A 14,134-nucleotide genomic window follows, 5' to 3' on the forward strand; every position below is an offset into this window, starting at 1 on the left:
GAGTTCTGCACACAATACCTTTGGATATTTTACTGACATATTTATAGTCGGTATGGATTATTCCAGGGTGCTGTGAAATTATGTTTGAGGGTAGGCTGAGGTTATCTCCCTCTAACAAGCCAGAGAAGTAAATGAACAATTGTAGATGAGAGATGAAGGCAGAACTGTTATTGATTTAGCACTCTATAATTACTGAAGAGCAAGGTTTCAACATTCATAAAATGAATGAATCAGATAAATTTATCATAAAATATTTTATAACTGACTTACTATCTGAACTTGGAAATTTTGCTATTGTCAAAATATGATCTCAGATAAGAGTGGGCCTGTCCTGTCTACTAAGTGAAACAACCATAATAAAAATGCTGTTCCTACAACTTCATGAAGAGTCTTTGTCTTATATTAAAGCCATACAATAGCGTTCTATTGTGAGTAGAACTCTATTGAAAGCTACATTGAATACAAACTGGAATGCAGTTACAAAGAACATTAAAAGTTAATGAAATCAGCCTGGTAAGTGCAACACAATAAAAAAAAGCAGAAAAAAGTAATTATGTTATGCTAGTTATAGTTAAGACTGAGGTAATTAATCTGAATTTGAAATTTAGATCATTTCCCACCCTCTTTGATGTAATTCTCCATTAGGCTTACTAATGCACATTTTTCATGTCAAGCTAGCAAGAACTCCAAAATGAAGAGGTGAGGCTGGCTGCGAGAGAGAAGGGGTAAAGGCAAATTTGATGCATGTGGAAGCAAAAGAGTGTAGGAAAACATCAGCTTTTATTGCACAATCAATCACTAAAAATATGCAGGAGTGCCAAGCTATCTTTATTCGGTTATAATACAAAGGAAATAGATATGAACCCAATACATCTCCAGTTTGACTACTCAAGGAAAAAAATGCTGAAAGAAATGAGTTGCAAGTGAATGAAAATATCTGCGTTTTTGAACCAAAAGGAAACCTGAACAACCTCCATCATAACTTCCTTGTGTTTTACGTCAGTAGACACATCTAGATGTGCTGAGGGCCTTGGCCAAGCCCATACAGCTACTTAGTGGCAGTCCCACTGGTGCTAATCAATGGTTATTTCCCTCTCTAAAATATAAAGCTATTAGGAAATAGCACACGATCAGGTAAAGTTCTTCCATTAGACATGTTTCTTGAAATCCACAATGTGGGGATTCTGCCAGTTGCCGAGGATGGGTATTCCAATTATGCACCTGGGAATTGGGGAAATGGCCACCAGATGGGTTCAGAGATAACCCATTCATTGTGAGATGAACCTGAGCAAAAAACTCCATTGATTACCTGACCCCAAAAGCCTCTACTCTGACAGTCAAGTTTGGGGTATCCTGAAACTAGTGTCAGTTCAGAGCCAGTGTACGGTAATTCCTAAAATTCTGATATTCCCTATTTCCCAATGCACAGTCACCCTGTAAAAGCCAGTTGCATTTAGTAGCACCCTGATGAGTCTTTTGGAATTATGTGGGGGGCTTTAAATAAAAATTTACAATTGCAGTATAAGATAATCCATAATACCATAAAGATAGAATATCATGTCCTGAGTTTAGTTTAATTCTTCAGAAACAGAAAAAAAAAAAAAAAAAAAAAGGAGAGGAGAAATCTGGAGAGGGTTAAGAGTTAACAGGGAGAAATGTCAAAAACAAGGGAAGATTTACTCATTTCCCCAGGAAATCCTATTAATTCTCAGGATTGCTGGTGAGCAGCTTGCTCCAAAGTAGACATAAATATTGTGGCAATAGAAGAAGTCATTTTTATGCACTGACATCAAGAATGTGATCTGTTAGGATCTGACAAGATAGCCAGAGTCTGGCCACAAGGCTACTCTTTGTAAACCACCACCACAGCCAGCACCACAGAAAACCTTGGATCTGTATGTTTCTCATCTCTGCAGTCCTTGGCCATCAGTGACTCTCACGAATATTCATAGAATACAAATATGGACAGCTATATGCCCTTATGAAGTTATATGAACCTTACAAGAAAGCTTTGTGGAAGGAATGGTAACACAATTGTTTGAAGTTAATATAATGATTCATGTAGTAGTGCTATTCACTATAAATACACAAAAATATAACAACCCAAAGGGTCCTCAAAGTCAAAACTGAATAAATGAGTATGTAAGAATTCCAGATGCTAAAAATATACCTGAGAACTTGTTTCCTTCTCAATCAGGAATTGCTTCAGGGAAGAAGGCTCTTCACCTTTTGGAATCCAACATCGGCCAAGTTAATTTGGCATCTTGGCAGAAATCAAGGATAACCCGACTTACCAATTGTAAACAGAGAGCACAAAATTTAAATTTAAGAGACACTGAGGGGAAAAGCTGCCTACTTGTTGCTATGAATTAAAAAAGACTTATGCTATTTAAATTTTCATAGGTATTGACAACACAGAATTATAATTTAAGATTTTTTTCAAATGTATATCTGCGATTACAAGCTCAATCTAGTTGATGTAAAACATTTCAGAAGAATGAGAAATAGAATTAAAACCTATTAAATTTTTCCATTGTCATGAGTTTTCCACTTAAGGACATCACCATTTTCCCATCCAGTCTAGATTGCTCATAACTCTTTACAGCTCTTCTAAAAACATAGTATCTCGCGTTTTGGATATGGAATTTCACGTGGCTCTTATGTCTTTTTCTTTAGCTTTAGGTCTTTGGACATACCTTTGATCCAAAGCAAGCTGGGAGTCTCTACCTAATTTTCTGCCAGTGGTTCAGTGAATGGACTTCTGATTTCTGTTGATTATTGAATTGCTTCTGGGGACGGATCTAAAATGCAGGCACTGACCCTTAATGTCAATCATAAAATTCTGAGTCCAAAATTCAGAAGCAATTTCATTGTTTACTGTGTGTTTCTGGCAGCGTGATCATAGCAGCCTGACTGCTTTATGGATTTGTCTCTCTCCTGAGCAAACTTAAAATACGGCTTAGTAAAACCCACATCGGTTTATTGAGTGTCTGAAAGCTGACTGCTACTCTTGTTTTTCCTGCTACTAGACATTCTTTGGCTTTCTGCATCTGAAGAGAGTTTTAAAACTGAGAATTTTTCTCAATGTTACTAAACCTGTCTTTCTTAGCTAATTATAATTACAATGTCATGTAGAAAACACTTGAGAATATCTTATGATAAAAATCATTTGCATTTTTAAGTATATTTCATATTGTAAGAAATGCAAAATTGTGAGCCTAATTTATATGAACTAATAATTCATAATAAATAGGTTATAAAAGTCATTTGAAAGCTGTTCCTAAGACTATGAAATATATAAATATTTATGTCTATTGTTTTTCATCTGCAAATATCTATTAATTGTGACTTTACCCATATGGTCCATGATAAGCATTATGGAATTCTACATTTATCACTGGGACATTTTTATCGAGAGTACGTTTAGGCATTTCCACAAGCACAGCCATAGCATGGAAGGCTGAGTATTTCACCTCTGTATTACTTTCTCAATGAATACTTCTGAACCATTTTTAATGTGAATTTCTGGCCTTCTTAATTTTTGAAAAATTAATGAGGAAAATTCTCTCTCCATTAAGATTCTTTACTAACTATGTAGCCAGCAGCCACCCACGTAACGGTTAAATGTCATTGGGAAAGAAGAAAATGGTATCTGCACAGGATGTATTGTGTTCTTTCTCTGAGATGGGCCCGGACAAATGGGAAACTTTCTGAGCTTCCTGAGATGATAGCTGTCGATGCCATTGATGTCAACTCTGCCTCCACATTCTTCTTTATTGGCCTTTAAAAATCACTGATATTGTACACAATAATTTTGCACTGTGGGGCACACAGGCGGACTACCCAAGTGAGTTTAAAATGTTCTGGAAAACAGACATTTCAGAAGGGTAAAACTGAGAAATAAGAGAAGTGAAGACTCAGAGTAAAAGAAGTTTAATAACTAATCTATAAATTAATTTTTTTTATTCTAGAGGTAAATCAGACAAGTACATTATTACTAAAATACTTTACAATAAAAAGTTTTGTAAAAGTATGTAGTCCATAATGGAGTATAATCGTGCACTTTTCTTTCCATGAAATCAGATGGTAGATTCCCACAGACACCGATATAAATCATTTTCATGGTTATGCAAGTTGGGAGGCTGACATATATATACCTAAGAGAGAAGGCGCATACCTGCATTCTTTTCCAAGACTTCTAACTTAACATTTTCAAACTGAGTTAGGAAAATCCTAACTATCATGGCCGAAGGAAGCATGGACTAGGCACAGGGGATGCAATGGTAAAATGGCCTGCCAAGAGCCACCCTCACAGATCTCGTGGCCTGGTGGGTTGAGGGTGGTGACCACGGTATTAACAAATACTCCAAATTCACCATCATGAATGCTTTAATAGGGAAGTACAGGAAGCACATAGGAACAGCGACTTCAATATTTCAGACACAGAAAATGCATTCTATAGGCACCTATAGCCCTAGGGTTGAGAGACCTGATGGCCAAGTCAAGGAACTGGAAGAAATTTAGTACAGACAGAGGGTTAGTGCAACATAAGCAATGTGGCCAGAAATGATCCTTGAGAGTTAAGTAGAGGTCTTATCATAAATGGCCATGTCAGCCAAATTATGGAGTATAGATTTGTCCCAAGAGCCACTGGGGGCGGGGATAGCAGCAGTCAAGAAGAGCTTCACACAGGAAGAGGGAAGATCAAAATGGAGGGATCAGAGGGCAACAAGGTCTTTAGGTGGGGCAACTACCTCTGTAGTGAAGTAAGATAGTCTTTGGAGAAAAATGATGAACTCAGCTTTGTACTTACTGAGTTTAAGGGATCTGTGGGGCATTAATGGGGGTACAGAAAGTAGATGGTGCTCTAGGGAATTGTGAGGGACCAGGTCTTTATGGATGAGATCACACTGGGAAAGCATGTAGAGTGAGAAGAAAAGAAGCTTGAGGGTAGAACTCTGGGGAACGTCAACATCTAAGGGGTGAGAAAGGAAACAAAGATGCCTGCAGGGGGAGTTGAGAATGCAAGCAGAGAAGAGCAGAAAATCAGGAAGAGTCTGTCCTCCCAGACATCAGGAAGGGGGCATTTTAAATAATAAAAATTATTGGTCCTGAATAAAAATGTTCAGAAGTTGTTAAGATAGATTTTTATATTGTAGGATAAAGTCAGGGAACAATTTTAGTTGAGACTGAATTTAATTCTGGAAAACCTCAAGAAAAGAAATAATGTAAGTTATTGGTGGGACCTGTTTGATTTTCACTACTTTGTATATTTAAAATTGTGCATAAAACTCTTCACTGCTCAATAGGGGATTTTATTAGGTAAGTGTATTTCTAATACAAGTTTCATATAATAATAAAATGAAATACATCATATTTTAAATGGAATATAGATTAAGTGTCATGGTTCAGAGGAGAGTGACCTGAATCATCTTTTCATGAAATGGTTAAGAAATTTGGGGTTTCATTCACCATGAAAATGATCGGGCCATGCTATGGGGAAGAAGAGTGAGCCTCATGCAGGGCAAGGGATACAACCAGGATGAGTAAGCAGAAGTTAAGGAGGTGAGTTCTGGCTTAAAATATGGAGATTTCAGAAGGGGTGGCTGTCAAGTTGAGCAGATGCCTTGAAGAGTAGCAGATCCTTTGTTCCCATATGTATGCAAACACAGTCTATGCAGTCATTTGGCAGGACACTGGAAAACCAACTAAGGCATTATTTATGCACCCTGTTCAACAATACTATTGAGCACCTACCAAATACATGCTCCATGCTGTGGAACAGGGACACCAAGGTAAGTGAGACATACGAGATCTGTGTGCTCATGTAATTTATAAAACAGTAATGAATGCAGACTATAAAGAGATCATTAAATCAACATAATTAAACAAGGCAATTGCTAATTATGATCATTTATCTGATGTAAATAAATAATACGGGGGGCAGAGAGGATGACTGGCTGCAGGGTTGTTCAAAGCAGATGACATTGGAGCTAAGCCCTGACAGATGAGGGCTGGGAGAAAAGAGCCCAAGTTTCTGAAGCTACTGGAGCGCTGAGTCAGCAAAGGGCTCAGCCGGGCAGAGGGAGAAAGACAAAGGCGGAGGCGTCGAGAGAAGAGAGGTGAGGCTATGGAGGCAGGACACAGCTTGGTGGGCTCCAGAGGGTTTTTGGTAAAGGCAATGAGATCTCATGGAAAAGTTTTAAAAAAGGGGAGTGATGTAATCAGGTCTATAGTTTTTAAAAAAGGGGTTATATGTGATGATCTTTGCATTGATTTCTAAAGCTGAGATTCTGACTCTAAAACAGGTATGTACCACATCTTTTGCTATTTGTTCTATTTAACAATAGCTGGGGGGATGGGGGAGACCTGGTCTTGTGATTTCTCCTGAATTGGCCACGCTCATTCCTGCCTCTTTCCCATAGATATATCTGTCCTGCTCTGAGCTGGTCCTCTGGGCCTGCTAACCTTGCCCCCACCCCTATAGTACTCTTTCTAAAGCTTCTATCTGGTCAGCATTTTCATCACTAAAAACTGATTGGGCTCTTTCTCCTGGTTCCAACTCATTACTTTGCCTCATAATGGAGGGCCTGTCTCCTTTCTGTCACAATGGACTATCTTTTTGTACCAACACTTTGGCCTGGACTCAAGACCATTTTCTCTTACAATCCATGAGAACTACAGTCTACTTGAGAACAGGGATTATATCTGGTCCTCTATTATACCTCTGTATTCACCACAGTTTTGGCACCTCTGATCTTTAAGTCTTTAAAAACCACTGCTGAATGAACGAATACTTTGACCTTGGGCAGCTTTATGGACATGAGATCCTCCAGGACTCTGGCTCTGCTCTCTGCACTCAATCCTGTCATTCTCCTTCCAACTTCTACATTGGGAAACACAGTGACTCTCTGCCAGTTATATTCTCCCAACTAATTGAACCAAAGCCCGGACTGAGCTTTTTTTTTTTTTTTTTCTTAATCAGTTAAGGCACAAGCTTGGGATTTTTTTCCTGAATTGTGGCTTAGTCTTAATTGAGATAACCCAGAAAAAACAAATGGTGCTTTGCATCATTTCTAGGATAGTAATAACTGCTCACATTCATTGTGTACTATTGTTTGCCAGATATAAAATGTTAAGTGCTTTCCAGGCATTGTCTCCTTTAATCTTTACTGCAAATCTATGTGGAAAACATTATTGTCCCCATTTTACAGAGGTGGAAATTGAGACTTAGGGATGCCAATTTGCCTAGGATCACACAGTTAAAAAGTACAGTTGAGATTTTCAAGATTCCTCTGAATGTAAAACTTGTGCTCTTAACAACTAGAAGAAAATTGCATAAAATAAAATTCATAATAATACATCACATACTGAAAATTAGCACAAAGAAATGCATAGATTAAGTAATGATGGTACTGAAAAATGGATGTTATTATGGAACTCTCTGTTGTATAGCTGGATAGAATTTAATTTTTCTGTCATACATTTTTCCTCTTCACCTCCAAAAACATCTTGTGTATTCCCAGTATTTTTACTAGCATACCAGCATATTCAAAGTGGGGTTTTTTTGGTAATTCTGAAACATATTATTTTAACAGAAGAGCCCAGAAAAACTGGGGAAGCATAAAAAATAATCCATATCTTATTAGATTTTAAAGGCCTCAAATAAAAAATATGAAAAGAACCTATATATTCTTATAGTCAACTGATACATATAAGAGATCAAAACCATTTCCCATTTTTAAATCTGCTCTACTTATAGAAGTTCTCAGGAACCAAAACCAACTCTTCTTTCATTCTCTTAGTGACAGTTCTAAAGTGACCAAAAGAAAGATTTTCTAATTTTTAACTGAACATTAAAGCCCACCATTGAATATTTTCTGATTTAAAAAGAGACTGCCTTTAAAAATGTTCGATGCTCCTGATGTTATCTGAAATACATATAAAATACAAATGCACCTGTCTGCCTAGAAAACAACAGAATTACCACCCAGCGTCCTAGCCTGGTTTAAGACAAAACTCCAGCTGGAAATATTCTTGAAGAATAAAACTTTTCTTCAGTAAAATACTTATCTAAAGGAATCCTGTTCTAAAGTGTATAATCATTGTCATGAGTAGATTGTGAAATAGTAGGTGATTCATTTAAGATACATCTAGAATCAGAGAAAGTACTAGCAAATTACGAATAAAAATGAAGAGAATAAATGGTAAATGTTTTACCAGCCCATCCTAACTAGGAAAAATAATTTCCTAACTTGGAAAAATATGAACTCAATTAAGAATTCAACTTTCAGAGGAGGTTACAAATCTATGAACTTGAGAATAATTTGGGGGTACCAGGTCAGTGATTTTAAACTATCTGTATTGATAACTTGGGCATTTATTATATGTTTATCTTACCAACTTTTTTGGTGAGAATCTTTTAGGGCTCACCAAAACCTGGGCATGGGTAATACTTTGAAAACTCTTAACTTTGTATCTTTGGACAAGTCACCTAAAGTTTCCAAGTCTCTCAGTGGCTTCATTTGTAGTCTAGGGGGTAATAATATTTCCCCTTCTCCTCACAGAAGCCCTGTGGAGAGGAGAGGCATGGGCTTTGAAGCAGTACAAGCCAGGTGCAGATTTCCCTCTGCACCTGGGCCCACACATGTGAGGCCTTGGGGAAGTTCCTTATCTGCCTGAACCTCTGTTTCCTCATCTGTATACTTAGAATATCACACCTAGTAAGACACTGTTAGGATTAGAGAACATTTACTTAAACACTGGGCACTTATTAAGCTTTCAAAAAATGGTAGCTACCAATGCTTGTGAACAAACACATTTTGCAAACTGCATAATATGTAAAGTATTATTCTATGACTTGACTGTTTCTTCAGATATCATGTAGTTTCTTATTGACATGACTAAATCATAACGTTACTCCATTAGTCTGTATATATGTATATACTTTCTTTTGCACATTGGAGACTTGTTGTGAGAATTTTCTGGTGAAATTTGTCATGAGACTATGACATTAGCCAGCCTCTCAACACTGACCTCTCTGATTTTTTTCTCCTCTGCTGCATTCCAGTCTGTATTCTGCAGTAATTTTTCAGTCCATTCATTCTTTTATTTACTCCTTCAACAAACACCTATGGAAGCCTTACTATGTGACAAGATCTATGCTAGAAAGTTGTATTGCAGGAGGAATTACCCTATATATTTTATCACAGATGGTTTCATTAAATATTATGTTATTATGATGTTATCATAGTAATGTACAAAACAGAAAATATTATAGTTTATGTAAATTGTAATGGGAATTAAGAATAACTTTTGGCAATATGTTACATATTCTCTAGAAAATAATTACATTCAACCTCTTTTTCCCAAGGGTTACTATATAAATTAAATAAATCCTATGAGGATTATCCAAGGAAAGGTATTTAAAAATAGAAACAACTTTAAAAATGATCATATTTGTGACTCAACATTGAGTTATCTCTCAGAGTACATTCTTAAAGGCTTTAAATCTAGAATAATTTCTGAAATTGGCAACAATTGGAGACAAGAAATTGTTCTTCTGTTTTTACTCTATTTCCCTTAATAATCATAAGCCATCATCTATTTCTACTAATGGTAAAAACAAGTAAAAAAAAAACAAAACAAAAACAAAAAAAACAACAAAAAAGGGAATTTCACAACACCTGTATGTATATATATATCTATGATGTTCTAAAGCATTTCCTTTAATCATTATAAACATATTCCATTTCCTATTATCATTACAAACATAATCCATTTTAATAGCAATTGAGTGCCTCCAATGTGCAGTAATTACAAACTGAATGATGAAAATATAAGATAAGTATAGCAAGGATCAGCAAACTACTGCTTTTGGGCCAAATCTGGCCCACCACCTATTTTTATAAAGTTTTATTGTAACACAACCACCTGGTCCATTTGTTTATATATAATCTAGGGCTGCTTTCGTGGTACACTGGCAGAGTTAAGTAATCGTGATAGAGATGGTATGGCCTATAAAGCTTAAAATATTTTCTAACTATTTGTTCACAGAAAAGGTTGGCAAACACCTGCTTTAAAGTAAAGGTATTATAGAATTTCCATACCAATTTTGAGTATCAACACAAAAATTAAGAAGGAACTAAGAGAGAAAGAGTTTGCTGTATATTTATCTCCTTTTTGGCTCATGCCCAAAGCTTAGTGGACACACTAGGTAGGATAAAAGCTACACGTCTGAGAAGACAAATTCTCTAAAATGGTCCTTGCTGGGCTAATGGGCCACTGTTGCTCCTGCCTGAGATAACAAAAATTCCAAGTTTTGTCCTCCCAAGCCACCAAGGAAATGCCCACCGGAGCTATATAACTGTCCTTTTTTTTAAGGAGCTAGGGAATTCAGTTTGTGTCTAATTTTTGCTGTTCTTAGAAATATTATGACCTTCTATATGTCTATAAACCTCACAGATTGTTTAGTAGAAAATGACCATTATAATTAAAACGGAGAAAAGAAGCCAACGAGTTACCTGTGTGTTGTTCTTCAATCCAGACTTGCAAATACATGAAGAGGAGTAGCCCTGCTACTCCAAATATCAGCACCGAGAGGAAGACTTGTTTGGGATTCATGACCATTTCAGATGGCTGCATTTCTCTTCATTTCTGAACAACACATGATCAGTTTTCCACAGAGCTTCAATCCTTACTCGTTTTCTTAAGTGCTCGTCCCATCAAATACCCTGGAATTTTTAAAAAATCCACATTTTACCTCGGTGACAACATCTCTTCCCAGATATGCCATGTATCAATACTGAAGGCTAATATGAACTGTTAGCACTCTGAAGGCAGAAGAAACCAGGAGATGTCTCCAGAGTGGCAATTTTCTATTGCATACTTTTATCTTATCTAAGGAATGTATTATCGTACAGTTAATAAGTAACACACTAACATTTAATTAGGTGAAGTATGGCCAGATTTAAGCCCTCTCATATTGTGGAGAGTACAGCAGGGTTCAGGTTACCTTACGATGACTGTGAGGTAAAAGACGACTAACAGAATGAATTGCCGAAGAAGGCATTTTGAAAGACATGTTCATGGACTACAGGGGAACATTACTTCATGTCTTACAAATATATAAAGTTAAAAATGGAGGGTTCACTCTATCATTATCATCTCATGTGAAAGTAATAGATTCCTTCAGCTTACAGGGTACATTTAAAATCTCTAAAAGGCATAAAAGGATACACATGAAAAGGTCAGAGTTCAAGGATGTCTCTTATAACATGGGAATACAGAATCTGCCTCAAGAATAAAAGCTCGCTTTATTTAAAGAAATACTGAAATGACTTTGTTTCAGAACAATTTCATTTAGTGTAATCTTAATGTTTTTTTTAAAGTCATACCCACTTTTGAGAATCTAATGAAAATGTAAAAGTCTCCTTAGAAAAATATAAACACACACAAATCTTGCATAAGATATCAGTTTGTTTATGAACCCTCACTGAAACCTGAGTTAAGAACCCCCATGAACTGCCAAGAAACATGAGCTCACTAGTTAGCCTGGTTTATGAGGCCAAGGTCATGGCTTTGTACCTAATGCTAGCCAAAGACTTGGCTCAGCTACTTGGCCACAGCCCACACCCCATCTTTGGATGAGACGAATAAACATTTCCTCAATGTGAAGACACAACACACACGGCTGTGCCTAAAAATTCTCTCTCTCTCTCTCTTCCCCACCTCCTCCATATATGACTCAAAAACTTCTGGGAGAATATTGATTTCGGTTTTTAAAGAGGCATTGGTGAGGTGTCAGGTAAAAGTTAAAAACTGCTGTGGGAAATTGCTAGGCTGGTTAAAGGATAATGTTTAGCTATTCTTGGCAAAACCAATTTCACACAAACATTGGCCTTCAAAGATAACCTATGAGAAGTAGAAGTGAATGTAGTAGAGCAATCTCTTGATTAGAAAAAATAAATTCACCAAACAGTTAAAAGTGCTAATATAGAAAAACAACAAAAAACTCACATTATAAATACATTGTTTTCTTTATATTTTAACTATTACACTGGAAGGGCCCAGAGTAGGAACAGTGGTTGTCAGCATCACCTGAGGAGCTTTCTCAATTCCACTCCCCTGAGTTCCCGGAGGAAGGGGCAATGGTTACCATTTTCACCAGTGCTTCTGTGGATTTCAAGCATTTCTTGATTTTGGTAGCAGAGAAAGTTCATAAATAAGTAGAAGAAAAATATGGCTTGTTGGATAGGAGACACTTTGCTCTTATAATGACTTGAAACTAAAATATCATGGGCTTTCCAAGCACACACAACGAAAACAAGTTCCTGAGGGAGATTTGCAATTTGAGGTGTCCCAAGATGAATCCCTCATGGAAAACTACGCAGAGAAGCCAGCTTTCTCTCCTCTTGATGCTACAGTTAGACGACGAACGGCTAATTCCTGGGTACACAGAAGATTCGGGTAAGAGGACACCTTAAACAAAATCCATTGCTGAGGAAAAAATAGTTGTTTACAAGAAGAAAGAGACTCTTACAATCCGTCTACATAATTAAAACTTACCACAGAAGAGAGTGGAAGAAAAAGCATAAATCAGAAGAGTCACGGACCTGTGGGAACGGTGGGTGTGAGAGCCAAAAGCAGGACTCTCTGGGGGTTTGCGGAGGAACATTATTACCTATGATGCTGGAAAAAGATTAAGAACTTGCCCTTCCTTTCTGCGGGAGATGTTGCTATCCTCTGACATATCCTCCTGGGTAAGAAGCCAGGAGAAAACGCATAATTGCTATTATGGCAGATGTGAATAGGATTGAGTGATTAAAGCCACAAGGCAGAAAGGCAATCTGGTGTAAAACGGAGAGATACGTTAGATTTTTCTCCCATCTCAGTCCATTAACCCAACGTTGGCATTAGGAGGGAAATGGCTCTTATTCAACAAAGGTGAGGCAGTTAGAGCAGCGGCACTGCTGTAAGCAAAGCTGAAGGTCAGTGGCGATGGGAAAACACACCTATTTGGAGATCATACATCTACCTTCAAGCCTGCGGAAAAAGTGCAGACTATTGGAGATTGAAATTACTTGGAATAATGCTATTTTATGTACAAGCATTATACTTACAACACTTCCACGGTTAAAGGCTTCTTGTGTTTTGTACAACCCGTTCCACTCCCCCCTCACAAATACCTTGAACCCAATGGGTACTCAGTGTGCTGAGTATTTTATTGGGACTTGGAGCTCCAATAAAAAAATAAAGGTAATTAATTACTTTTCTAGTTGTACTCATACATTTTTAGTCCCAACCTCCAAATGAAGACATACAGACTATTAAAATACTGAGAGGGTCTGCATGACTTGGTTAAAAAATACATATTTATTGCTACTTGCGTATTCTATTGATTTATTCCTAAAAAATTACAAAAAGATATAAAAACAATTGTTTCACTGTTATCTCTTTCCCAACACTTTAACAATTATTATTTTTTAAGATGGGCAACATCACTAATCCTCAGGGAAATGCAAATCCAAACCACCATGAGATACCACCTCACGCCTGTCAAACCGGCTATTAGCAAAAAGACAAGAAATAACAAATGCTGGAGAGGGTGTGAGAAAAGGGAACCTTTGTGTGCTGTTTGTGAGAAGGTAAAATAGTGCAGCCGCTATGGAAAACAGTACGGAGGGTCCTCAAACAATGAGAAATAGAAACGCCATAGATCCATCAGTTCCACTTCTGGGAATATATCTGAAAGAAATGCAAACATTATGTTGAAGAGATATCTAAACCCCATGTTCATAGTAGCATTATTTATAGTAGCCAAGGCATGGAAATAACCTAAGTGTCCACTGAAGATAAGTGGATAAAGAAGTTGGGGTATATTAATATATAATGTACAATGTACAATGTGTAATGTGTAATATGTAATAGAATACTATTCAGCTATACAAAGGAGGAAATCCTGCCATTTGGGATAACATGGATGGATCTTGAAGGCATTATGCTAAATGAAATAAGTTAGAGAAAGACAAATACTATATGATCTCACTCCTATCTAGATCTAAAACAACAGCAACAACAAAACTCATAGAAAAAGAGATCAGATTTGTGGTTACGAGCTGTTGGGAAGTTGAAT

The 14,134-nt window shown here is 36.9% G+C and overlaps 1 protein-coding gene across 2 annotated transcripts in view; it reads right to left on the reverse strand.

The window, feature by feature from the left end:
* Positions 1–14,134, reverse strand: part of CHST9 (carbohydrate sulfotransferase 9) — a 188,724-nt gene that overhangs the window by 149,661 nt on the left and 24,929 nt on the right. For both annotated transcript variants that reach the window (XM_087819023.1, XM_087819024.1), the window contains exon 2: positions 10,524–10,733. In XM_087819023.1, coding sequence (XP_087675149.1) covers positions 10,524–10,644 — 121 coding nt within the window. In that variant the 5' untranslated portion in view covers positions 10,645–10,733. The remainder of the gene's footprint in view (positions 1–10,523; positions 10,734–14,134) is intronic.

The sequence above is a fragment of the Miniopterus natalensis genome, chromosome 7 (assembly GCF_054644295.1).
Source record: "Miniopterus natalensis isolate mMinNat1 chromosome 7, mMinNat1.hap1, whole genome shotgun sequence".
Classification (NCBI taxonomy): domain Eukaryota; kingdom Metazoa; phylum Chordata; class Mammalia; order Chiroptera; family Miniopteridae; genus Miniopterus; species Miniopterus natalensis.